The 26,739-nt window shown below is 50.2% G+C and overlaps 6 protein-coding genes across 6 annotated transcripts; 5 read left to right on the top strand and 1 right to left on the bottom strand.

The window, feature by feature from the left end:
* Positions 1 to 2,483: 2,483 nt before the first annotated feature.
* On the top strand, positions 2,484 to 5,047 carry NEUTE1DRAFT_129586 (uncharacterized protein; the record flags this gene model as incomplete). Its single annotated transcript, XM_009852502.1, has 2 exons — positions 2,484 to 2,653; positions 2,782 to 5,047. 2 exons carry the CDS (start codon positions 2,484 to 2,486, stop codon positions 5,045 to 5,047), a joined length of 2,436 nt encoding a protein of 811 aa, XP_009850804.1.
* A 1,116-nt stretch (positions 5,048 to 6,163) lies between these two features.
* On the top strand, positions 6,164 to 7,251 carry NEUTE1DRAFT_81510 (uncharacterized protein; the record flags this gene model as incomplete). The annotated part of the gene is made up of 3 exons (XM_009852501.1): positions 6,164 to 6,428; positions 6,580 to 6,877; positions 6,956 to 7,251. 3 exons carry the CDS (start codon positions 6,164 to 6,166, stop codon positions 7,146 to 7,148), a joined length of 756 nt encoding a protein of 251 aa, XP_009850803.1.
* A 223-nt stretch (positions 7,252 to 7,474) lies between these two features.
* Positions 7,475 to 8,960, bottom strand: NEUTE1DRAFT_62828 (uncharacterized protein; the record flags this gene model as incomplete). Its single annotated transcript, XM_009852500.1, has 3 exons — positions 7,475 to 8,201; positions 8,411 to 8,750; positions 8,830 to 8,960. The coding sequence occupies 3 exons, from the start codon at positions 8,958 to 8,960 to the stop codon at positions 7,593 to 7,595; spliced, it is 1,080 nt and encodes a 359-aa protein (XP_009850802.1).
* Positions 8,961 to 10,553: 1,593 nt separating this feature from the next.
* NEUTE1DRAFT_146247 (uncharacterized protein) lies at positions 10,554 to 11,297 on the top strand (the record flags this gene model as incomplete). The annotated part of the gene is made up of 2 exons (XM_009852499.1): positions 10,554 to 10,791; positions 10,910 to 11,297. The coding sequence occupies 2 exons, from the start codon at positions 10,554 to 10,556 to the stop codon at positions 11,134 to 11,136; spliced, it is 465 nt and encodes a 154-aa protein (XP_009850801.1).
* A 7,227-nt stretch (positions 11,298 to 18,524) lies between these two features.
* Positions 18,525 to 18,995, top strand: NEUTE1DRAFT_43084 (uncharacterized protein; the record flags this gene model as incomplete). The annotated part of the gene is made up of 2 exons (XM_009852038.1): positions 18,525 to 18,586; positions 18,767 to 18,995. The coding sequence occupies 2 exons, from the start codon at positions 18,525 to 18,527 to the stop codon at positions 18,993 to 18,995; spliced, it is 291 nt and encodes a 96-aa protein (XP_009850340.1).
* A 3,793-nt stretch (positions 18,996 to 22,788) lies between these two features.
* Positions 22,789 to 26,476, top strand: NEUTE1DRAFT_81506 (uncharacterized protein; the record flags this gene model as incomplete). The annotated part of the gene is made up of 3 exons (XM_009852498.1): positions 22,789 to 23,190; positions 23,273 to 25,446; positions 25,506 to 26,476. The coding sequence occupies 3 exons, from the start codon at positions 22,789 to 22,791 to the stop codon at positions 26,089 to 26,091; spliced, it is 3,162 nt and encodes a 1,053-aa protein (XP_009850800.1).
* Between the last annotated feature and the right edge of the window lie 263 nt (positions 26,477 to 26,739).

Genomic DNA, 26,739 nt, shown 5'->3' with positions numbered 1-26,739 from the left:
CCACTTATTTAAATATACTACGTTCTTCGATAGAGGGTAATTTATTACAACTAACGGTAATATACAAACTAACTATACTAAACTAAACTTATATCGACTAGAAGTATTTAGGAAGCGGTAGTAGTATCAAGATAATCGGCTTATAAATGCGGGGCTAAACTAATAGTACTAAGGCAATTAATTTAATTAGAGAAGCTACTTTACCATTATTGTTATCCAATAAATAAAATAAAGTATCGAGAGCCCACTTCTTAGGGGTAAGGCGGATAGGGAGCTATTACTCGACCTCGTTATCGTCGTTAGAATCTTCATTACTACTAAAAATATCAATAAGGGTAGTAGGTCGAAATTAGGGAAGGGACGAGGGCAGTTTTAGCGTCGGATCTTTAGCAACTACGGCCGCGGCCGGGGCCTTCCCCTTCTTCTTAATAATAACCTTCTTAAGAATAGCCTTCTTCTTAGGAGGATTAATTTTAGGGATAACTTTAATAAATTACTCAGCTTTACAACTCTTCTTTTTAAGCCAGGAGGAGGCGCGTTATAAAATTATTAAGCTAGGATCTTCCTTATTTTAATTATTATTAAAATAGACTATTAGTACACCGCTTCGAATACAAGACCGCTTTACGCTAATAGGTTTTAAATTAAGGATCGTTTTAGGAGGCATTATCGCAATGGATTTAATTAATTACTAGTGTCTTAATTACTTCACACACTGAAATAGCTTTAATTTAATATAGAAATTATTATCAAATAATGGATTTTGACAAAGTTGTACAATACAGAAGTGCGGTGTGTGTGTGTGTGTGTGTGCGCACGCACCGCTTGCCAAGACTGCACAGGTGTTTGAGTGTGGGAACAGCAACCCTTGCTTTGATCTCATGGGTTGAGGGTCAACCCCTCAACAGGGCTGTGAGAGTGACAAGCAGATGTAACCTCAACAACAACAAGTGAACAGCAAGCATCAGACCCGATAAAAGCGACGAACGAACGAATGGTGCAGATTCACCCTGATTCTGTATTATTAATGACTTCAGGGATCGAGCCTCTCTCCCCAACGCCGAGTGTGGAAACTGGCACCGTTTCCCGCTCACTGCCCCATTGTGTCCTTGTCATGCCTCACATCAACGGCGACTGTTTCCAGTCTGCGGGACGTTAAACGGGTGCCTGATTTCGATGGCCAACAATTTCCCAGCATCAATAATCTTCACTGCCGTCCCCCTTTTGCTCAATTACATACGACGCAGTGGTAGTGATGGGTTTAGAGCAACGTTGAGGTGAGCTTAGTGGCGGTTGGGTATGCGGCAAGCCGAGGAAGCTGCGAAAGCTGGGGAGCATGGAGGACCAGGACAATGCTCCACGTCAACGGGATTCAAATGATCGCGGGTCGGTCCTCGATGCTGTTCGCCGGTGTAACATGACATCGGGCAGCTTTCCTGAAGGTTTCCTTGCCCCGGCTTGGCGGCTTCTGGATTGTCAGCAAATCCTTCTGCCTATCTTCTTTTTCAAGCACAACTTGTCCATGTTTTATTGTTACGTAGGTCAAGGAGGCGTAAGAATCCATATCCAGGTGGCTTTCCAGTCCTGATGGGATCAGACCGTCCTGCATCCATCCAGACGGCCATTGGTTATTGTACCGCGTCTACTCCCTTTTCGTCTGCCCGAACCTGTCGTCACAAGTCTGAGAGCTAGTATACACAGCCGTGTGGGTTGTATGGTCCCTGTTTCGTGGTATGACAAGACGGGCACAGACGAGAAAGGCATTGATTTGAGTTGAGCATGCCTAAAACAATGGCAGAACAAGGAGGTCCTTCCACTTTCACTGCGGTTTCTCTTCCTCCACACCTTTGAAGAACATATGTGCTTAGCAAGCCATGTACTTGGTCCTGTCTCAATACTGCTGCTACCCTTCGCTGATGCGATTGGCGCCTTGTATTGACAAGGGGACCAGCACATAATCATACCATCCCACCAAGGGACGGGCCAAAAAGGTACATGCCCGGTTCGGTCGACAGTGAGGCGGCGTGCACCTACGCTACCGGCAGCACTATACCCTTTCCCATCCCATTCCCATTTTAAACCTCCCTCATGGCTATGGTTGGGGTCGCATCTTAGGCGGGGTGTATAGTTTAAAGTTCTGATGGGTACTGCCCCAAGCCCAGGCCTTATTGTATCCTTTCTCGCCTAGCCAGCTACAACCGCCTCAGATACTTTTTTTCCTTTATATGTGATGGTACAACCAATTCGGCCCTCTACCCTTGATCCACGGAGCTTACTCTCGGTCAACTTAAAATCTCACCCATCCATGTCCCACACCTTACATTTCGGCTCGCTCTCTTTCCAAAGTCCACAGTGAAGGCAGACTTTATTCTGCCTGCTTCTCTCCTCTTAGTCCAGTTCGCGAATCCGAGCCAGTACTGCTCGGATTTCATGAACGATCTCTGAGTCCGAACTAGACTCACTACCAACTTTCCACAAACAAGATGCAACAGCAAATAGGGACGAGTCATCACCGAGCTAAGGGTACCAGGGAGGCCATGGCGATCATGGGTGCCCGTCCAGACCCCTCGGGAACATCTTCTCTTGCACCTCGGCCTGCTCAGTCAGGAAGGAAAGGGTCGAAGAAAGTAAGAACCGGCTGTCTAACCTGCAAGTAAGTCCGAGTTCGCCATCCCAGCCGCCTGGTCTCACAAAAGACAAGGGTTTATGAGTACATCAACACCCGGATTTCTCCTTGACGCCCTCGATCAACTTGAAATTGTACCTGACACTCGCATACAGAATCCGCAAAGTCAAGTGCGATGAGGCAAAACCGTTTTGTGTCCGTTGCACAAAGACTGGGCGAAGATGCGATGGATACCTTGACGCAAAAACCTTGATTAGCAGGAGACCCCGAAGATCCGGCGGCGTGTCCCAGACTGATGCCAACAACCCTCGCGGCTCGCTATCTGTCTTTTACCAGTGGGCATCCGAGGACGAGAAACGTTCCTTTCACTTCTTCCAGGATGTCACGGCACCTTGCCTTTCCGGTGACTTTGACGGTGCCTTTTGGCGTGTGCTTGTGCTTCAGATCTGTGAATCCGAACCAGCAGTGAAGCACGCCGTGTTGGCTGTTAGCAGCCTGCACGAAGCAATGGTACGCGGTGTCGTGGCGCCCTACGTCGACATTGCCGACAAGCAGTCTTTTGCGCTATTCCAATACAACAAAGCCATTTCCTGTCTTTTGGACCGGATGCCAGACGTCGACTCAAGGCCCCTTGTACCACTTCTCACCTGTATCCTCTTCGTCTTTCTCGAGTTTATGCAAGTCAAGGATGTCGAATCACTTATCCACCTACAACAAGGGCACCAGCTGTTAAGTCAGCTCGAACGAAAGCCGTCGCTGCGCGCGAACCCCGAATTTGAGATCATACGGAATCACATTGTTCCCATGTACACTCGAATCAGTCTAACGTTGTTGATGATTGGTGGAGATCCTACTGCTATACCAGTACCGTTGAAGACGTTGACCGACGTTCCAATGACCTTTGAAACAATTGACCAAGTTCGGTACGCGCTACACGACTTTATGGAAGAGTGTCTCAGGTTCACAAAAAGGTCAAAGCCTGCAAAGTATCAACAAGTATCACCGGAAGAACTGCGGGCACTGGAAGGGGAGCAGGATCTTATGATGAAGAAGCTGTCTAGGTTTAACGTCGCATTCGCGCTCTTCCTGTCAAGAAACCAAAAGCTTCTCCCATCCGGGTGTGTTGACTTGATCGAAATACATACGAAGACCATTCACATTTGGATATCAACAGCGTTAAGCACCAAGGAAACCGCCTTTGATGACCACATCTCCTTCTTTTCCGCCATCATTCCCCGCGCAGCCGCTTTCATGGAAACACTCTCCAACCCCACAACGCGCGGAAGTCAGACAAGCAAAGCCGGGACAGTAACAGGCACAGCAGCATCACTAAGAGACGCACGACGCTTCTCGGCCATGTTCAGTTTCGAAACTCACGTCATAGCCCCCTTGTTCTTCGTCGCCATCAAATGCCGCCATCCCGAAGTCCGCCGCGCTGCCCTCGACCTTCTTCGTCGCAACCCCGCCCGCCGCGAGAATGTCTGGCGCGCCGACATCATGGCTTCGATAGCTGAATACACCATCAGGCTCGAGGAGAGGCATCTGTACTCTGAATATACCCCATCGCACTCAGCATCTCCACCTGACGCAACGAGCACGCCGTTCTCGTACCCTCTTGCCCCAGGTGAGATGTGGTCCAGCGAGCTCCAAGACACACCATTTGGTTATAGCGACGCCGATGGTACCGCAACCATAGTTTCTTCTTTGGGATCAGGATCTGGACTGGTAGGCGAAGGAACAATCGATTTCGCCCAGTCGAAGCTCAGCATGAGCCAGCATGATCTACCCGTCGACCCATCTCTTCTGCTCGCCGAAGATCAGCACTCGGTGCACTCACACAGCGATTGTTCCTACTCGGCTGCGTCATCGTACGATATGGATGCCACTGCTGAGTTAAGCAACACGATATACATGGGCGTGGACATGAACAACACGCCTGTAACGGTCCCGATGACATTATCAGCCGAAGTGGCAGCAGTGACTGCTGTAAGAACAACCACAGCAACATTAACAACATCCCCCGCGTGGACCGCCCCGGTGGTTCAAAACCAACACCAACACCAACATCAACTGAACTGGAACAGTATCCCCACAGCAACCGCCCATCACTCAAATTCTCCACCACACCCACACTCACAATCATGTTCACGGAAACAATCATCCGGTATATCCTTCGGTCCCAGCCATCCACCACCAGCAGTGCCAGCGCAAGCCCAACGGATGCGCAGTCCCGACGCCCCTTACGATGTCCCGGAACACTTCCGGGTGCACACAGCAGCACTGATGTCGGCCTGTGACGACGGAAAAGAAGAAGGGACGGGCTCGAGGAGGAGGAGTAGCAATAAGGTGGTTTTACTTAGAAAGCTGAGGGGGTTGGAGGGTGAGTGGGATGTTCAGACAGAGTATCTGGCTGTTAGTTAAATGTTGATTAGAGGTAGATGTTAACTAGGCCGCTGGATAGGACAGCTATGAAGAGGTGGGGCGGTTCCCGTGGGGGTACAAAATGGAATGGGCTGGGTGGTTATTGTGGTGAATGCATTTCAAGCGCATTTTGGTTTTGGGCTCTTGGGAAGAAGAAGCTTCACTTGTAAACATTGGGAAGGTGGAAGTGCTGCGGGGACAGAGAAGGGGATTAGAACAGAAGAGAAGCACATGCATGGACGGACGGTATGGGGTATTGTAGAGGTTTTGATGCGGAATAACTCCAATCAATTATCAATCTGTAGACTCCTCAAGACAATGTTAAATAGGACGATTGAGATTTTTGCTCACCGTCCTGGCAACAAGTGGTGGCCAAGGGGCTTACGGTGTACAGAATATTGGGACTTGCAATATGATCTCGCTGTTCTACGGCCTTTGGTTTGTACTGTAATCAACATTCGCACATGTCCAAAGGGCCCAAGCTAGAGATGAACCCAAGACTCACATAGCTATTTTATTAAAGCTACATAAGAAGTCGATTGAACTTGCATGACAATTCCCCAAGGCCGGTACTTTATTCTGTAGTTCTAGTAGGCACTAAAACCCCGGAACACGTACCCTGGCTACGCCGTGTTGGTCGACCCGCAGACTCGCCTAGAAGCTCCAAAGAATCTTGAGGGGTAAGACGGTATACACCACCTCAATGGGCGGTTGAGCATAGCTGTGAGCTCGGGAAGCGCGGGCCAACGGTTTTCTACGCATTATCATTGCACAGCAATGACCTCAATTGAACTTTATTTAAGAGCTTCAACCCTCAGTCCATCATGTTACCGTAACCTGTTCCGTTATTTCCTAGCTACAGCACCCAGCGCCTATCATAGCTTCCTCACCCACCAGTGCAGGGGCACTTATACAAACCGACCCTCACCGAAAAAAGGTTCCAATCGATACCACGCCACCCATATATATGTACATACATCTCTACTGACCGACATAACCTCTCGACTACTCATCACACCTACACAACCTTTTCTTTTTTTTCAGCTCTACACCAAAGCGTTGCATAAACATTCAGCCTATCATCATTCAACTTCCCAAGCAGCCTCAAGGATCAAAATGCCCGTCTACGCCGGTGAAGACGGCTCACCACAGCTTTACACCCCGTCATCGGCTTCATACGACACCACCACTTTCCCACCCATCAACGTTAACCCTCCCCAAGCTCAAAGCCAACCCAACCGGCAGCACGACCCAGAAAAGCAGCCGCACGAGGTATCCCCCGTCCCCCTGGTGGGTGGCAGGGCGCCTCAGTCGGAGCAGATCCGATTTCCCAGCGCCAAGCCGACCGTGGTTCTGTTTTTGAGGCATTGTGGATGTCCTTGTAAGTTATCTCTCCTCTCCTCCCCTTCCTTCAGTTCTCATCATCTCCCCTCCCCCTCTCTCTCTCCTTTTTTTCGTTTTTTTTCTTCTTCTTCTTCTTTTTCTTCGTCTTCAATTTCATCACTTACACCACCAAATCAACAAAACTCCAGTCGCAGAAAAAGCCTTCCGCCTACTCACCGCCCTCTCCGTGTCGCACCCCAACCTGCACTTCCTCGCCGTCTCGCACTCCTCCCCTTCCGACACCGACGCCTGGGTGATCGACGTCGGCGGCGAGTGGGAAGCCGACGTGATCGTCGACGAGTCCCGCGCGCTGTACGCCAAGTGGGGCCTAGGCACCACCTCCACCTGGTACGCTTACAAGCCGTGGGCACTATGGAACACGTATAAGCTTGGGGTTGCTGAAGGGATTTGGGGACGGAAAGAGAAACCGAGGGCGGCCAGTGTTGGGTCCAATTCGAGTGCTGGGGATGGACATGGTGAGGGGAAAGAGATGACTGTGCATGAGAGGACGGGAGGCACGTATAGTTCTGGATCGGTCTGGCAGATGGGAGGAGCCTTTGCAGTCGATAGGATGGGGTTTGTGAGGTGGGTGGGCGTGCCGGCGGATGCGAGTGAGGTGCCGGATTTGAAGAGGGCGGTGGAGGTGTTGGAGGAGCAGTATGGTGGACCAGGGCAAGGGACTGGTAGTGTTAAAGTGAAGAAGAACGGTAAGGCTTAGTATCAGATTATCACATCTTCGCCGGTTGATGGGTTTTAAAAGTCCTTGTATGAGGATGTTTGTGTTCAGTGTCTTGGCCGGGTTTTCCTGTGGGTTGGACTGGCTACTGTGTCCCTCAATGGATTAAGTTTTACGGAGGCGTTCTCAGTTATTAAGCCGGGGAGTTTGGTCATATAAAAAGACAGAATGAGAGTCCGGTGAATGAAAACAACAGGGGTTTGACGCGGCGTTACACCAGTAGTTTCCCCTTACCCTTCAAGATGTATCTTTATCCCAACTATTTGTTCAGATTCATACATATTTTTGGCGTATATGCGTAGCAAGGATACAGATTCACCGGCTTCTTCCTCGATGCAACCGGTCAAAACAATTTCCAGCTATGTACATGCCATAATGACCATACTAAATGATTCCTCTGTGGCCCAAGTAGTCATCCATGCCCATCTAGCTCGGTTGCTCTGAGGAGTCTGCTTGGGCAGCTGTCCCTACGGTGTCTTGACTTTGAAGTGCTTCCTGCGCATTGCCCACTCCGGCATGTGATGCGCCAGGCTGGGGCTCAAAGTGTGGCTGTGGTTGAAGATATGTTCGGGTGGGAGATCCAGGCAGAGGATGATGTGTGGTTTGATGTTGTTGAATTTGTTGTGGATGTTGGAGTTGGCTTTCGTGTTGCACCTGGTCCTGAGGCCGACTATCATGAAACCTCTGGGTCAACAAGCCGGCTCTCCGAAGAGCATCCGGCAGGGCGTTGGTTACCCTTGGGTGATGCCTTCTGACAATTTCTCGTTGGTCGTCATCGGATATCGACGGATCATCTTCTGCGGCCGCAGTTGCTATTGTCGAACCTGAGGCAACGCCTTGGTTACGACCATCTCTTTGCTCCTCCTTCTCCTCCCCGCCGTTAAGACCTTGACTGTGTCCATCCTCCCCATGACTGGGAAAACTGTCAACTTGACAGTAGACTCGATCGTCTCTTGACGACAGCTTTCTCCGCTTATTGCTTCCATCATTTCTCAGCCCTACTGGCTGCTTACTTTTGGCGCCGGCGCCAGACCCCTATAACGAAATACCAAAGCCGAGGTCAGCAACGGTACTGGCCCTTTTCTCTTGTACATCGCCGCAGGTGACATGAAATCTGAGGATTTGTGTGTGATAAAAAGTAATCAAAACTGGATGGGTGCTTTGTGTGTGTGGCCTGGTTCAAGATTTCTTGTTGGGGGGAATCAAACATGTCACGTTGCCCCGTTCGCCTCAATCTCACACACCATCTCCAGGCTTTCGCGCGTGACTTTGAGCGCGTCATTGATAACGGCCTGCGGAACCGCTAGGCTCGGTGCTGTCGTTGTCGCCGCGGGCACGTTGCCGTTGGAGGCGTTGGTAGTGTCGGCGCCGTTGGATAGCTTCTTTCCGTTCACATCGCCTCCGTTGGCGTCGCCGGAGGGAGCATTGGCTGTATCGTGGCGCACATCTTCCAAAACTCGTCGTAGAAGGGCGGGGAAGGTACTGATTTCGCCGGAGCGGAGGAGAGCCAGGGCGTGATTCTGGACTGTCGTGGGCCAGTTGGACGAGTGGGCATGTAGCGAGTGTAGAAGATGGTCTTGGATCCTGTTTTCGAGGAAGAAATAACACGGTGACCGGGTCAACAGGGCTCATCTCTCAAGGAACATGGGGACAGAGTACGTACTTGCCGACATGGCCCTCTTCGATCAAGACCGAATTAATGGCCGATCGCAACTCGGGATCCAAGGTGGCAGGCGTGTAATTGGCAGCCGAGCCAGAAACCTTGACGGTCGCCGCCGAATTCTTGCTTGCCATGACAGCAAAGAGGCGAAGTGAGGCGTGGGTAGATAGCTAAGGTTTTGTAGGTTCAAGAGCGAGGCGCGAGGCTAGAAGGCAGTGCGTCGAAGGATGGATTGCGCCAGAGAGGGTTGACAGAAGGGCACGGCCGGGAGTCGGTTATATCGGGTAACGGCGGTGGTTGCAAATCTCAAGTCAAGCAACGGAACGGTTAGCAGCCAAAGTATGGCAGAATGGTAAAAGATGGTGCAGATTGAAGAAGGGCTGCAAGAGGAATTGGAGATAGAAAGCGATCTTGGAAAACGCGGCGGATTATCAAGATGACCTACAGGAACCTTACCTACCTATAGGCTGTGAGGAATGGCTGGGTGCAGCCAGGGTTCTGAGGCTTAATTACTGGACATGTACCTGGGTACCTCTACAGCCTGTCCGTTCAAGCCATGTGCAGCAGCAGCATTCGCAAACGGATAGGGTACCACTCCCTATGGAAGGTAGGTAAGTCTGTACCCGACCAGTAGGTAATCAACAAGCCAGTTTTTAGGCTGCCCGACCAAGGTTGCCACTATTCACATATGCCTGGTCTGTGCATGCTCCCACCTGCAGAGGAACCTTTGGCTGCAACAGGGCTTCTGGCTTCGATCGACCTTCATGGAACTTCAACTTTGTCGTCCCATCTGTCTTCCGGCACTTACCACCTACGCCGACTGTACTTGGTATACTTGTACTGCGTAGAGGTACCTACCATATTACCACTGCCAACCATGCGTGCTTTTTTATTAAAAGCACTTTCGAGCATCTGCCGTCCGGAGTCTAGATGAGGCGAGCTGCAGCTTGGCCTTTTTTTTTTATAAATTTTAAATTTTTTTTTTTTTTGGGTGACCTCTCCTTGCCCAGCTTCCCCCCCAGTTCGGTGACGGAAGCTCGAGTCTCTGTGAATCCGCCTAGACTTGCTGCGCAGACCGGTAGCACATCAATTCGATGACTGTCGATGTTGTTGCTGGGACTTCATCGCTCCACCCTTCTAAAGGCGTTATTGTTTTTGATATCATGCCAGACAATGCTATCATCATTTCAACCAAGCCTGTACCAGCTTCTTGCCCAGATATGGTGCTCACTTTTTCTAGCAAGCAATGTCGACCGGCAGTGTCGTACATTTCGCATGAATAGCTGCGTACTCTGCTATCACGCTCACTCCGTTGGAGTATCATACTATCGTTCTGTCCTACCACTGCTCGCCCGATGTTGTTCGACGTGCCATCGTATGCCCGCAGTATGGGCATATACATGGCTCCTCCGGCCTTCCTCCGTGCTCTTCGCCCTCACCATCATGGATTTCGTTATCCCCCTCTTCCTGAGTATCATACCTTGATAGTACGCGGTGTTCCTTCTGCGTTGCATGGGCGTACCCCATAACGACACACGCATTTCCACCACCATGGCCACGAAGCGCTCAAAGAAGACAACATGCCCATCATTCTGTGTCAGGAGGGAACAACCAAAGCCAGGGTAACAGTCAGAACCAGATGCGCGGCAATGGCAACGGCAATGGCAATGACAAGTAACAAGGCGTCAAGACTCAAGGGCTGAACGACAAGTAGCATTCCAATCAGCATGGCGCCGGTGGTCAGGGTGCTAATGCTGGTCAGGGTGCCACTAGTTGTCAAGACGGTCAAGGTGGTAGAGGTACTCAGGGTGCTGGTGGTGCTGGTGCCGGTCAGCAAGGTGCCTTTGGTGGTCAACACCAGGGTAATCAGTAACTTGGCAATCAGGGGCAACAAGGCTTTGGGTCCGGTGGCTTTGGACCAAGTGGTTTCGGCCTTGAGAGGCGGCTACGGTGGCTGGCACCAAGGTCCTGCTGGCGGCGGCATCCAGGAAATCGCTTAGGGTCACAACAATGGTGGCCTCTTTGGTGGCAGAACCAAAACTAGAACTAAAACTTTGGGCTGCCGGGTGTCAATAACAACAAGAGCAACCACCACAACAACATGAGGAACCAGGCATTGTGTTCAAGGTGCTCAAGGTGCTCAAGGCTTCAACAATGGCACTCAGCAGCAGGGGCAATTTGGCAACCAGAATGGACCCAGACCAGGCGGACCTAGTGGACGTCGCCGGTTTCAGGGCTTTCAGAACCCTTGTGCCAACCGTCATCATGGCTAAGCTACTCGAGGAAATAAAAGTCGGATTGTTCTACTAGATATGCTGGTTTACGGCAAAGGTTTGTTGCGAAGGGTTCACCTTGAATACTTACCGTTCCTTGCTTTTCCTGGGCAGCTAAGGGGCATGATCTGAGCGTGGGGTGGAAAAATGGAAGGTAATTTGAGGTATGTTGTCCCTCGGTGTAAAGTGCGAGGGGCGGTGCTCAGAAACAAGTGTTTAGGTAGCATGTGCTTTATTGGAGGTGATGGAACTGGCGTTCTATGGCCATGGACATGGAAGGGTGTAGAATGGAAGGAAGTGTTATACGGCTTGAATCATTCCCGCTGTGCACGAAGAACTCGCGATGTTATGGGTTCAAATGCAATTCAACTCTTCTTCACCTGGGAAAGCACCTTCTTAGGCTCATCGCTTTGATTAAATATATATACTTATATGTTATACGATCGTCTGGTAAGATTTTGGAACTAATACGAGCACCTGAGAGTCTTTCGGATATCAGGAAGATCAGGGATTTCATGTAAGTTTCTACAGTTAGTCTACATTTCAGAGTCGATGGACAACACTTCTGAGTCAAGTTTACCTTCGCATATGTGGCGACTATATGATGATTTCTAGACGACGTTTTATGGAGGGGGCCCTTTTTTTTTATTTTCAAGGGGCTTCGTAAAGAGGGTTGACCTACACTGGGCACACCAGAAAAGCCAACAAGGGCAAATTCGGAGAAGGTTGAATTCGCAGACCGTCTCTTCGGGATTCGGGGGGCTCGCGCTGCGCTTGAGGTTTCTCTCACGATTTGACAGTGAAGCAGGATTGATTTACCCCCAACACACAATGAACACTGGAGCAGTCCCTGCGGCCTGGACACCGTATCGCTTTCACCACATATTGGCCGACTATATTGATGTTGCTGTATTACCTGTCTTCTTCCCACCCTCTGATTCGAAGCTATACGAGGGCCAAAACCCGTGAGAAGCCGAAAGCCACCCAAATCTTCCAGCTTCGTTGTTCATCAACGGACATGCAGAAGGCCTACCCTCCTTTCTTTATGGCGATGACAAAGTCGTTGATCGATCACGGTGTTGTGTCGTCATAGTCAGATACACTACAAGTTTGGTCGGTACTACCGCAGGAACGCGCGGGTGATCTGCATACTAGTATCAGGATCACCGAACATCACAGGACGGGTATAGGTGTAGGGTTAGGTGAGATTGACAGATTGATACTCGAACAGGCAATTGACTAGACTACACTAGTGGTTGATGAGCGAGACAAGCAACGGTCACAAGTGAGATAAGACTTGAAGGAATACGAGATCGATCGAAGGGCACAATGAATTGACAATCAACAATGGTGATTTGATGACCGCTCTTCGTTTTCGGGCTCTCTGGTCCGGATCAGTTGTTTTTATTGGGTCTGGATTTCCCATCAAACTTATTGGCCATCACCATCCGGCATAAATAGATTCGGGGCCGGATGCGTGAACTGTCCATCCGAAATAATTCATTGCCAAAATGATATTCTCAAGTTGAAGGATCGGTTGGCCAGACCAGCCTTTCCGTTGCCAACGTGCCAAACCTGCGTTTCACTATGCAGTAGACGTGCCTGCCTGCCAGGGCTCCAGCAGGAAAAGAGACAGAGAATATGTCCAACAAAGGAAATGACGTTGTTGATCTTTGTTTCACTCCTTCATCCACCTATCCGCACGATTGTACCTTCCCGTTGTACAACGACCACCCACAAGTTTAGGGTGTCCAATGAAATTCACCACTTTGGCACAGGTATGGCTCCTACTAGTCATTTATCACATTTACATTCAATTCTCATATATAAGTCTCATCATCAGATTGGCCACGCTAGTAAGCAACTAACCACTGACAACGGCAGCAATAGCGGCAGCAGAGCGGCAACAGCAACGATATCGGCAACAACAAATAATTTCTGTGCGAGATGCGGAAGCGATATACGAAGAAACTGGTATCATATGCATGTTTATGGGGAATATATCGTGATAGATCTGTTGTTTTTTTCACTCAAAAGGCATCAAAAAGTGGCAGCAAGTGATCAAGATATGACCCGGCTACAGGTCACTCAATCAGGAACGAGGCTCTTGCAGGTGGCATAGTAAGAAAGTCGGAAAATTACAACATCCCCGAGTGGCAGGGAGAGGTCATCCCGGGAGGTTGGTAGCGAGGGAAGCAGGCTACATCACGGGAACAGAAAAGTTCAAGGTACTCGGTGAGTGAGTCGTGTTGAAGTCTGAGGAAAGGAACAGCTAACGAGCTATTGACTTAAATCAATACATTGCTAGGTATATTCGAGTTGATTCTCTCTATTATCCATATACGTAATTCGCTTCAGAGATATGGATGGTTCTGGATCATCTCAAAAGCACAGGGGCCAGGTATGTTTCCCAAGGTCATCACAAGGCAGAGGAGATAGGTAGGTAACCGACAAAGCGCAGGTATACCGGCCTACCCACACGCTCACATGTGAGCAGACCCCCACGCTGGACAAGGAGAACAATGGGCGGTATTGGGTAATCAACAAGGATCTGATTTCTCCGTGGTTTACGTTGATAGGCCAAGGGCCATATTGATATAAACACAGATGGGTATAAGCCAAGGAAGCTGGCACGGGAAACATGAAGGTTGAGAAGAAGAGCCCAAGCCAAGAGGATTCTTGTTGCTGTAACGTACCCCTGACATCCGGGTAAAGGAAGAAGCAAAGCGGCAGCTGCCGTCGTCCGGGCGGGTGTATGATGAGATGTGATACAAATCGTGATCCTGACTCGGAAAGGAATACTGGGGAGGTGGGGGTTGCTAAGATGGAAAACACGCCCGGGATTCTTACTAGTGCCATGTACGGGGTATGGGTGTTATCTCCCAGATGGTTTACTCGGCCGAAACTACTACTTGGGTATGCTTGTGATAGCATGTGTAAACATCTGCATATGCATGTGAGTCTCAAACGTGGACATGGAAAACTGGGATGAAAAGGGAGAGCAGTCATTGTGAACACCCAAGCATCCGAATTTGCTTCACTAGACGGTGGTCTAGAGGGAGGTTGAGCATTTGTGCCAACAACAGAAAGTCGGCGGTGATGATGGTATGCTTCCTTCGCAAGGTTTGTTGTGTGGTTGCTTTCTGCGGCTGTTTCCCTCCCAGAGGTGCCAGTAGCCGCTAACGACTATGGTTCTGTTGCGGGGGATCATCACTGGACTTGCAAAAGGAGAGGCAGGGAGAACAGGGGGATTTGAATGGAAAGTCCCATTGAGCTTCTTGTATGGACCTGTTCAATCGAGATACTCTGTTGGGCTGATTTGTTGCTACATGTATATTTACGTACTTCTATCACCTGCTCAGCAGATGGTTGTGTGGATGGAGGGAGAATATGGAAAAGTAAAGTTAAAGGTAGGGATTGCTATGTTGACAGAACAAATAGGTCTCCCGGAGGGGGTCCCAACGTGAACTGGTTCTTTTGCTGGATGTTAACTAGGCTTCAATTTGTATTTCAGACAAACTGGATCTCCGGCAAGATGATTAAGGTAGTGTACCGTAACTGTAACTGATGTGGATTTAGTTGTACACCATGAAAAAGTACTTGCAAAGCGTTCAATGCTGCCGGGTGCGAGTCTGTCAACGGCCTACCTGACCATTGACTTCTATAATGAGGCTTGCGGTTTGTTCTTCCTGTCAGATGGTTCCGGCCATGCGTCTTTGAGACAACGGGAACCGTTGAAGGTGGATCTACTAACCGACAGCACAATGATTTTCGGGTTCCTTTGTTGTCTCGTTCGTTCGTGGTTCCTGTGTATTGGCGGTAGTAGTATTATATGTAGTTCACATGCATCCAGCTATACGCTCATTGGGTGACATGTTGCATTCAAAATCAAGGTCTGATATACTTACACATACGGTAAGGCTACTTGCTACATGGACGATACCCGTCCATTGCGTTGTCGAGGTTCAGATGACGGTGTACACCCTTACGTGTTATATATGGTAGATGGGTTGCATTAGGTCAGTAGAACATCAATTGTACCTTTACGGTTCGCCTCTGGTTTGTTCTTTGGCCTGTTCTTTAACGCAAGACTTCAACATGCACTCTAGGCAACTCAACCACAATCCCGCCAAGTTTAATATACGAAGCTGATATCTAGCAGATACGTTTTGAACGCTTTGTATACTTTATTCAATCATCAGCTTCGAACCTGGTTGTCCCGTCGTTTTCCGAGTAATGTTGCGTACATACCTCTGTCGTAAGAACCGCGCTAATGAACAGACCAGCATTGAACTGTACCACGAACACATGTTGTCACTACACTATTAACAACTTAGGCTAAGGTCGATGTGCACGAAGGCCAGGACCATCAGACTGATTTCCGGAGCAGTATGCCCTGTCGATCCTTCGGAAAAACATCAGAAGAGAGTCTTCGGCAAAAGAATAAGCCGACTTCCACATCGTCGATATAAATCCTCCTAACCCCATCTAGGTTCGGCAGGGTCGGTGACGAGGCGTGGTAGGTTCAAGTGAGCTGTACATTGATGCACCCATACCCGAATTGAAAAATTCCAGGGCAACGAATGGGAGCAGGATAAGGGTTGACGGGCCGGGAAGAGACTCCGTTGAGTCCTTATTGTGACCCTATGCACCATGGAAAACTTCTTCTCCTCCTCCTCCCAAATCCTCTTGAAACCCGGATTTTCATGGACCACCGGTCTCCGTTCCAGCACATGGATGGATTTGAGACGAGGGGAGAACATAATATGGTTTTCTGCACCTTCTGATGCAGGAATAGAGTGCGTAACTGCCCAGCAAACAAGTACCTTACAGCAAAAATGCGCAGAGGGTGATACGCGGCTGGATAAGTACGGTTGCGGTGTTGTAGAGAACCAGTGAATTCACTAGACATTATCTCGACGTGTAGTAAGGTGTTAGGTAGGTAGATTCAGACCCCGGACCCGAGCTTCGATGTCACAAACTTATCGCCGTGCTACATTTCTGTCGGGTCGATGCCATCGGAGAAAATTTCGTTCGATAATACCGGATAGGGCGGTAGCCGAGGATCTGATACGTGTTTATGGTCAAGGGACGGAAATGAAAGCACATCTGAATGGTTTCCCATAGCTTCGACTGAGGATCACGTTCCAGGGTCCACACCCTGACCGGTTGCTTTAGCCTTGCGTCGCTATGCATAATCATATATTGTCGGTGAAGCAGCTCTTTGAAGTCAAGACACTGGAAGCTTTCTTGCAGCTTCTCAACATTTGAGTGTCATGGCGGATTCGGCAGTCAAAAATTTTCTTTCCCTTCCAACCGTAGGGTAATTAGTAAAAGCATGTGGGAAAGACGGGGATCCTCCAGAGAGGCCAATTATGCGCAGTGTCTAGTCTGGTTTGACCTACGTTAGTGCCATGCCGCCTATTGGTTCGGGATTTTGGAGAGTCGGCAAAGGCAGAGAACGTAGCGATAGGAAAGTATCATTTCGACGTAGTTTTTTGCTCACGACGCCAAATGTGGTTGGGTTTCGAAACACAATGAAAATTTGACGGACTTGCTGACGGCGGACTGGAAGATGGACAGTTAGTATGTGTGAGCATTATGCTCTACATGTTACCCTGGATTTCCTGCCAGCAGGCCTTGGGTGTTTTGGGTAATCATGAGCAGGACGACGATGTCGGCCCATTTCAATTGGTTGCTGGGCCTAGCCGCTTGAGAAAATCCTCGCTCGGGCATGATTTTGTGATGCGAATTTTTAAATTTTTTAATTTTTGTAAAGTTTTTTCAATAAGTTTTATTCCCCAACAAACTTCATTTTATTTTCTTTCCTGCTGTCGTCGAGGTACATCTTCTCCTTGAACTACCGGTAGCAGTGGCCCACCTATGTCTAGGTTCCCCTTCTTACCTTTCCCTCCTTGGCCTTAGGCTCGCTAATTCATCACGAATTCCAGGCCAATGTTGCTGATGGGGTAGAGCTACACTCCGGAAACGCATAGTCGGTTCAGTATAGAACCTGAAAAGATGACACCGGAGAAACTTAGGGCATACTTTAGCAAGGACGTTGACCGAGATCACAGTCAAATTACACGAAAGTCGAGTGAGGCCCTCCTTCTCCTTGGCACACAACAGCCCGTAGTTCCTTCCAGTTTGCCAGTTTCTTGTGATAAAGAGCTTGGTATAAGCCTGACTCTTGTCGAACAGCGGCTGAGAAGGAAATTCAGTATATCAAGACGGTGGTAGCCGTGCTGGCAAAGAGCTTCTGGGAGCTTCATGTCGTGTTTCGAACGAGACCACATGAATCTCCCGGTGACCGGCCCGTATGGCTCCGTCGGCGGAAGGTCCAGTCACCTTCTCCCGTCATCTCCCGTTTGTCCGGCCGTCCGAATACTCTCATGCCCGCGTCTCCCCAGTTTGCCGTTGTAGCATGCGAACGAACGGGCAGAAGCATTTTGCACCCAGACGAACTCCCATGCCCTTCCCAGACAGTCATCGGTCACATAGTACCACAAGCTACCCGATATAGTGCCTACGCGCGTTACGCACGACAAAAAGGCGACAGTTTCCGCGAAAGCAAATCTAATTGCCGATTTCCTGCCGGTGAGTTTATATGCTGAGCCCAAGCCAGGCACTAAGGTAGTCTTGCTTCTGAGTCGTTTTGTGTGTTGAATGGTCTGGCAAAGACTTGTCGATGTGTTTCCAGAAGCTAGCATTGTGGCAGCAGAAAAGATGGCGTAGCATTACCTACTGCTGCCTCAAGCTAGTCGTGCCTAGTGTAGTCCCGCTGTATGCGGTCCGATGTGGCATGCATGCATGAAGCAGGTCGCGGTCTCATCACCAGAAGTAGCGGCAAGGCGGTGAAGGGAATTGTAATGAAAAGGGTGTGCGAGCTGGCTGCGTAGTTAGCTTACACTACCTAGTTTGGTGTTGTACCTTGTTGGTCACAACAACGGCCAAGTTCAGTTCTTAGCGTGTGAAGCCAGTGGGAGAGGCCGAAGAATGATTAGAGGCACCTATTCTGAACCAATCACGTCAAGCTTTAGACAGCACGGTGGAGCACAAGACACACACACTTACACTGCACTACACTTCACTTAGACGTGTATGCATGCCTCTAGACCGATATGTACACTACCTTTTCTTTTCTATTTGAAGAATGTTAAGCTTTTTATCCACCTCTGTCCTGTTTGACATTTTCTTGTTTTTTCTTCTTCTTTTCCCTTACCGCGGTTATCGTCAGTAATGTTGATATCCTCCGCGACACGGAGTCGTTGGGGTTTCACGACTACAAAAGTACAAGTTTCATACTACTACTGATATGCAGCGAAGACGCAATGACCTAGTGTACATTGTAAAAAAAACAAAACCAAAAAAAAAAAAAACTCCTGCTTTTGCAAATAAGTCGGGCAGAGGTGGGTGGACACCGGCATGGTGCTTGAGCCTGTTGTTCGGTACCGATACCTCGACGGAGAAGTGCGGAGCTGCTCTCGGTAGGTCGGTCTCACCTTCAAACTATCTTGCCCGACCTCAACATCCGGGCATCCTTCCGTAACGTAGAGGTAAGCAAAACAAAGAATTTTCTGCCTTCGTCCGAGCCATTTATGATCCCAGGCAGCATCATATTTCGGCTCTTAATCCACCAAATAGACTTTATTAGTGTTACAGCCGAGCGAGTTCTCATCGAAGCGCAAATGTCGCATCGATCCTCCAATGTCCGACCTGCCGTCCCGTCGGGCTGGGCCGGATAGCCTTGGCAACATGAACCTCGAACCTCGTCTCGCTCCGATCCTCAAGAGGCCATGGAAACGGACCCGCACCAGCAGGCGCACTACCGGCAGACAGGGCAGGCCGGGCCCGGCAAAATCGAGACACGTAACACATCCAGGCACGCTGCCCTGATTCCGCGAGAACGCCTGCGTTTCCAGACCGGCGATGACGAGAGTACATCTCCAACATGGCTCGAGGCACGTACACGGCAGGGTGCAATGCAGAATGAGCGGGGCGACGCACTGTCGTTGTTGATTCCTCATCCCCGGTCAGTTTCACATCGTCAGGTTAGGAAAGGGCAAGGAAGGAAAGGCCCGAGTCCGCTCCTTCGATCAAGGTTCCATCACGGTTCCATCACGGTTCCATCACGGCCCAATCCTTTCCCTTTACTGCAATAACTCCCGGACGACCAGCATGGTGAGATTGATGAGCGCGTAGTCCGTCCTCACGTCGGTCATCACCGTCCCGCTATGGTGCTGCTGTCACGGGTCGGGCAGGGCTTGTATGGGAGGAGTTTTGCTTCCATGAAAACTTCCATCCTTCTATGGACATCTGCAATCCCGGGCAGCGACTCGTCCCGTCAACCCCATATACGTATCCCCAGCCAGCCCCCGACCATCCCCGTCGTCCCATGTGGAAGTGGTCAAAGTGAGTACCCTGTCTGCTTACCTATTGTCAAATGCAGACCGCGGGAGCCCGAAAAGCGACAGCCGAGGATGAGAGGACTGCGGACAAGGAATAGAACTGAAAGAGAAAAAAAAAAAGTCGCTGGTCCATCGCGCCGGACGAAAGGCATTGCTTGCCGGGTCGTCCACAGGTCCATAGTTTTTAGGCTTCACGCAACTCCCCGAGATAATCTCTGGTCTCTCGAGTCTTGACTTTCACCCCTCCAGCCATGAGCTTACAGCATCAAAGACTGTACGAGAATGTCCTCATCCACATCGCAAGTCCACTTTCCTGCGCTGTACGAGAATAACCACCCTTGTCAGCTACTCCAACACTCGGGTCTTCTCCCATGTGGGAGGACAACAGGAAACATCGGTTACATCGATCCCATATGAGCGGGAACTGGTGCAGTGATGCAGCTCAAGGGCCAACCAAACAACCAATCACCATGCCGTGTTTCATTCCAACTAAACATACGATGACCACTCACCACTCACCCAATGTAGTGGGGTCTTTAAATATAAGTTGGTTTTCTCCCACCACCTCAATTGTCTGTCATTCGTGATCAGGACAGCATGGACACAGTATGGTTTTCGTGGTCAGAAAGAAAGAAAACTTAACGACAGTGATGACACACGCGAGGTACAGGCACATTTATATTGGAAAAGCTATTGCTAGTCCATGCCAGGCGAGCATGGCATGAGTATAGACATGATGATGTGCACCGGGGACGAGATTGTGGGGATCGATCAGGACGTCAGGTACGTTATAAGCTCTGTAAGGTACCGATTGCACTACATGTCAACTTGTTAGTGTATATACTACATTAGGTACAGCATCATGTCCATGAGCCCAGGCGCATGATATGTCGTGCTGATATTCAGGTTCCATACCCGTGATACAAGCCCCAGATTCTGGTGCTGCGAAACAAAGAAAGTATGTAACGCTCAAAATGGAAGGCGAACATGATGTCTTGATCCAGCCAGAAAGACACATCGATTTGACTCCGACTTTTCGGAGGGGCCAGCCGCGGGCCTGGGCCAACCTCCCCATTGCGCTCGCCCTTGTCAGGGCCGCTTTGACGGTTTCATTGGCTGATCAATGCAGGCACTGCGTTTAGCTTGAAGGCGATGTTGCTGTAAGTGTGTGTGTGTGTGGAGAAGCTCTCCACTTGTCTTTGGGGACAAGCACTGCAGCCGGAGCCCAGACAGCCACTGTCAAATGTCAGCCAATATGGCTAGTACTGCGTCTGTATGTAGAGTGTCGCATCTCCAATGACAGAAAGCGACGGAGTCGCAAGTAATCGTAAACGACAAACCATCTGTGCCTTTTGTTGTGGTCATGGTGAACGAAAAGAACCGATAATGTCACAATTGGGCGTCTAACGTGGCATCTCTGATTTTGTATTTACACCAAGTCATGTTTAATGGCGGGTAGGTTGTACATTGTGTGTACCCTACGGGTAAGAACAACCCAAGACCTGACGACACAAGTCCGGCCCGGCTCCTTCAGCTGCCCGGTTTTGTGCCTTAGCTCTACGGTACATTCATACTCCAGGGCCTCCATGCACCGAACGGCCTTCGAGACCTGAGACGAGGATCCTCTCTAGCTCAACCCAAGAAGGACGTCGACCCCTCCGTCGTCCCGTTTGTGAGGCGGATGCATGTAGCATGGGCATCTGTCTGCCGTCCCGCGTCTTCTTTCGTCTGAAAGCTACCTACTCTCCATCTCCGACTTCCCAACAACCTCAACTCCTTTTCAACTTCCATCTTCCATCTCACCACACTCGTTTTGGTTCTGGTTTTCCGCTCTCCTCTCCCCTCCCCTCCCCTCTGGGTCCTTGACCATCATCTCCATAGGGCTGCCCTGTCTGTCCTTGATCTCCGCTGTGCATCTTGTGCTTCGGGTGCTAGGTACAGTACACCTACCTACTACTTGCCTCTTGTACACTACTAGGCTTGCATCCCGTCCGGATCCAAGTACAAATCCTCTGGCTTTTCGAGCTTCTCTTTTTGGCAGTAACGATACAGCCGACAAAACATTGATCACTTCTGCCATTAAGTCGCACTTACCCTGATTACCAAGTGGAAGTGGACTCCCCGCGGAGGCTTAGAAATCCACAGGCTTCCATCCATCCAGGTTATCGACGGTTCAAGCGGCCCCAGGGTTTTGAAAATCAAGCCAGGCGGCTTGCCTCTCAGCTGGACCTCATCAGCAGCAACGACATCTCTTGACTCGGTTCAGCCCCAGACAGGATCGATCTTTCAAGTGGCAAAAGCCGCCGCACCACCAAACCCGTCACCTGCTCCCGCCTGCGGCGCTGGCTGCCCCACCATCCGTCTACAGGCCGCCGACTCGATCGAGGTACATACTTCTCTACAGTACCTACTTTTACTGGACTCGGTCTCGGTGCTCAACAAGTTGACGGGAACTTGAACCGTGACGCACCTTGCTAGAGACCTTGCCATTCGACGACAATCTATCGACCCAACAGCATTCAGCAGCCAGACAAGAGCGGTCTCGAGGGTTTACCCAGAGACACGCACACGCACACGCACACGCACACGCACACGCACACGCAGCGCGATAGTGGGCGAGTACGGCATCTCATCTACACCGTCCCTCCCGTCTTTAATATACACTCCCGCCGACCCTGCTACGCCATCACCTCGGCAGCCGTCTGCAGCTTCATACTTCTCCTACCCCAACGTTACCGTCTGCCTATCTCCCGCATCTCCTTGGCCTTTTCCAGCCTCGGCCTCTCTATTCAAAACATACGCTCGCTTCTTCTGCCGCCGTCCTCATCCAGTTTGCCAGTTCGGTTGCAGTTTGCCGCCACTGCGCGCAGCCGGAACCTCAACCACAACTTTCACTTGAACTCGGCCAACCACCACTCAAAATCGCCAAGGACATCTCGAGGGTCCCGGGGGTCATGATCTGGCGGCCTTGCCTCTGCCTCGTCGTCGTCGTCTTCTCCTCTCTTCTCTAAATCCTGCCTCTTTCTGTATGTCAGCTCCCGTCAAGCATTGCCTGGGCTCGTCGAGCTAGCATGCAGTGCCACCTTCTGATCATTCATCTGCTTCTGCCTTTCCATCCCCTGTCCTCCAAAAGAGGTACTCCTTGCCTCCCCGCCTTGGCTCTCACATCTCTCCTTCCCAAGCTCATCTTATTTCTATTTCACCTTTTCAACTCCTCTCACTCAACCATCCAATCACTTTACCGGGCTCTCTTCTAACCCTCAGTTGTGTGCAGGCCCAACATGGACGCACTCAAGAGTGGACGAGGCTTTCAGCCCAGCCTTGCTGAAGTCGTCTTTAGGAATTCTCAGCTATGCTATCCAGTCGTTCTATTATTCGCCTTCATCATCTCAGCCGGCATCCATAGTATCGTCACTTCCAAGACCGAGGAGGAAGTAGTTGCCCCAACCATCAAGGGCCCCGGCGGCAAACCTCTACCCTTTACCAAGAGAAGGCGTGAGCATCATGACATTCAAGCACCCTTTGTTCACAACGGCGACGTGGCCAAGACCGTGTTTCAGTACCTCTCGGCTGGTCTTGTACTATCATTTGTTGCCAACGGTGCTGCTATCGCCCTTCACGCCGTGTCAGCTCGCGGAGTGAAAGGGGAGGTGGGCGATTGGTGGTGCGATGAACAGCGCATCGTAAGTCGTTCCCACTTCCAAGTATCTGGTCCTAATGGGCTGTCAAACTATTGGCTTGATGTACTTACAACTCGGCTTAAAGGTTTACGTTGCTGGGTCAGCTTTCTTCTACGTATACGTTCTCATCACGTTGTTTGACTGGGAACACAGCCCGAATATCGTCCACTTCATTACATGGGTTCTCGGCCTCGGTGGCGAAATTGTCGTCCTGTTATCATTCGCCCTCATTGTTACCGGGAGCCGCTACTCCACCCTCGGCGCTCAGGACCCGATACCGAAACAAACTGATGGCTTGGACAGGTGGGACCTTGTGGATCTCAGCATTGGTGGCGTCCGTATACTAATCGTAACGATTATGGTGTTCACCTATGCTGCTCTAACGACCAGGAAGTGTATCAAGGAAAAACAGCGATATGACGAAGAAGCAAGCCACTCCGATAGTGATGAGTCAAGTCCTTTGCTAAACGGAAGTCACCCGAACTATCACACCGGCTCCAACAGAGGCAATGATCGCAGACTTCCACGGACCGACTCTGGATTTGGGAGCGAAAATGGCGCTGGGGAAGCGGGTTGTCAACAGCGTGATGCGGAAGCGGCATTTTACCGACCTCAGAAACTCCCTCACAAGACGTGGTTCGAATACTGCCGCGGTTATTCGGTCTTCTTCCCATATCTTTGGCCAGCAAATTCTCTCAAGCTCCAGGGCATCATACTTGTGTGCTTTGTTTTGGTCCTTCTTCAGCGCTTTGTCAACATTGCGGTTCCCGCTCAGATGGGGAGAGTTACCGATGCATTAGAGCCGAAGGACGGGGTTTTCAAAATGCCGTGGATGCAGGTTGGACTCCTGGTATTATACAAGCTGCTTCAAGGGCCTTCTGGATTGCTTGGGTCTTTGAGGTCGATCCTCTGGATTCCCGTATCGCAGCATACCTACCGAGCATTGACGACAGCTGCATTTGAGCATGTGCATTCCTTGTCACTGGATTTCCACCTTGGCAAACGCACTGGAGAGGTCCTTTCCGCCCTCAACAAGGGAGCCTCTATCAACCAGTTCCTGGAGCAGACAACCTTCCAAGTGGTTCCTATGCTCATCGACCTTTTCATAGCCATCATCTTCTTCTATGTCAAGTTCGGGCCCATGTACGCCTTGTTCGTCTCGGTCATCACCTTTTATTATTTGTTTTTGACGATCCGTATGGCGGCAACCAGGGCTGACCAGCGACGCGATATGGTCAATGCGGATAGAGAGGAAGAGGCGGTTAAGAACGATTCGATCACGTCTTACGAAACGGTCAAGTACTTCAACGCCGAAAAATACGAGTTTGCGCGCTACCGCAATGCGATCCTCAACTTCCAGGCAGCCGAGGCCAAGGTGACCTTTGGCATGAATCACATGAACATGTGTCAGTCCATGGTTTTCATGTGCGGCTTTCTTGTCATCATGATGACCTGCGCGTATCAGGTCAGCCAAGGCACTCGGACCCTTGGTGAGTTTGTGTCGTTGATCACTTATCTCGGCCAACTACAAGGACCACTCAACTTCTTTGGTACTTTTTACCGGACCATCCAGCAAGCCATGATCTCCGGAGAGAGACTCCTTGAACTCTTCAAAATCCAGCCTTCTGTCATCGACGGCCCTGATGTCCAAGACTTGGCAAGCTGCAGCGGGCATTTGAAATGGAACAACGTCGGATTCTCGTACGACAAGCGCAGGCCTGCCCTGCATGACCTGTCTTTCGAGTGCAAGCCCGGAACTACCACCGCGTTTGTCGGCGAGTCTGGAGGTGGCAAATCCACCGTTTTTCGTTTGATGTTCCGGTATTACAACTGCCAGGAGGGAAGCATACAGATGGACGGCCATGACGTGAAAGACTTGACTATCGACTCGGTGCGCCGATTCATTGGTGTTGTTCCGCAAGATACTATCCTGTTCAACGAGACCCTCATGTACAACCTGAAATATGCGAACCCGAACGCAACCGAGGAAGATGTGTATGATGCTTGCCGGGCGGCTGCGATTCACGATCGTATTCTGAGTTTCCCGGACGGCTACGCCACCAAAGTTGGCGAGCGTGGCCTTCGCTTGAGCGGTGGTGAGAAGCAACGTGTCGCTATCGCGCGCACAATTCTCAAAAACCCACAAATCATCATGTTGGACGAGGCGACATCAGCCTTGGATGGTGAGACAGAGCAGAAGATTCAGTCCAAGCTAATCAGCGGCAATTTTGGCGAGGGCCGTACGCTCCTGATCATTGCGTAAGTGGCTTATGTACTGATCATCACTGAATAGTTGCTAACGATAATATGTATTACAGGCATCGATTGTCAACTATTACGCATGCGGATCAAATCATTGTCCTTCACGCTGGCACCATGGTCGAAAAAGGCACGCATCAGGAGCTCCTAGCTCTGGGTGGCCGCTATGCTTCCATGTGGGAGAAGCATTGTCGTGCTGAGCGCGCGGCAGAGCACGCTCTGAGAGCCACCCTGAAGGCTCAAAAACTGTTGAGTCGAGCCAACCTCTCACGAGATGATGATCACTCAGATGGGGATAGCATGGCCTCATCCGCTATTCTGCAGACAGGGCTGAAAAGCCCAACTGCTGGTACCTCGACGCCGGACAATGAGTCAGACACCACTTCTCATGGGGGTACTAGCTCACACTCGGATGATGACAGCAGCGCTTCGGTCAGTGGATCAGAGGGAACTCTTCATGACGAAGCGAGCGATGATTCTCACGAGGAGGACAACCACAATAGTGCCTACGACCCGCGAATCGCGGCGATACAACCAATTGCTGGACGCAGAGATAATAGTCAACCGCTTTCAGCCTCGTATGCCTCGCGTTCCGGACTGTCCTCAAGTTACTCTTTGCCACGTAGGGTACGAGCCAGTACATGAGGGCCCCCGAACGACTCAGTCAACGATGCATCAGTGTTCCAGCGAGAGTCTATGCATTTGCAACATAGCCACACCTAATAATCGGCCACCATGGGCGACAAGCCAAGTCAACCTCACTCGTCGATACCATGCTGGACATATTGCATGTTTTGGTATCGTTTTCGTTCTCAGCGAAGCATCAGCTGGTCCCCGTGGCGGGACCGTAATAATTACCCACTTCGCATTTCCTCCTGTCTATAAAATCTCTTTCTGTTTTCCTTTTCTTATTCAAACATGCCGCTTAACGAGAGACGCGAACCATGAGATAAGATTCCCAAGCATGGCTGGCGTTGGTGGGGATTCCTTTAATGCAATATGGGCCATAATTTTGTCCCTTTCCACTCGAATTTCTTGGGGCCACCTTTTAAAAGAAGTTGTTGCTCTGGTCCAGTGATATACTGTAGGCCCCTTCTTTGGTTTCTTGATATGTCGCTTCCAATTTTTTTTTTTTTCGTGCATTGGGAGCCGTGTGTCATGGTGTTACACTCCGGTTTGCCTTTTTACACTTTGCTTTTTACAGCCCGGCATCGGACAGGGCAGACGGAGGAGAAACGGTGAACAGACGATGTGGAGAAGGGGAAAGGAAGAAAAGGGGGGAGAAGAAGAAGG

Source organism: Neurospora tetrasperma (assembly GCF_000213175.1).
Source record: "Neurospora tetrasperma FGSC 2508 unplaced genomic scaffold NEUTE1scaffold_3, whole genome shotgun sequence".
Lineage (NCBI taxonomy): Eukaryota > Fungi > Ascomycota > Sordariomycetes > Sordariales > Sordariaceae > Neurospora > Neurospora tetrasperma.
The sequence above is the reverse complement of the archived record's forward strand: the minus strand, read 5'-3'. Positions and strand labels throughout refer to the sequence as shown.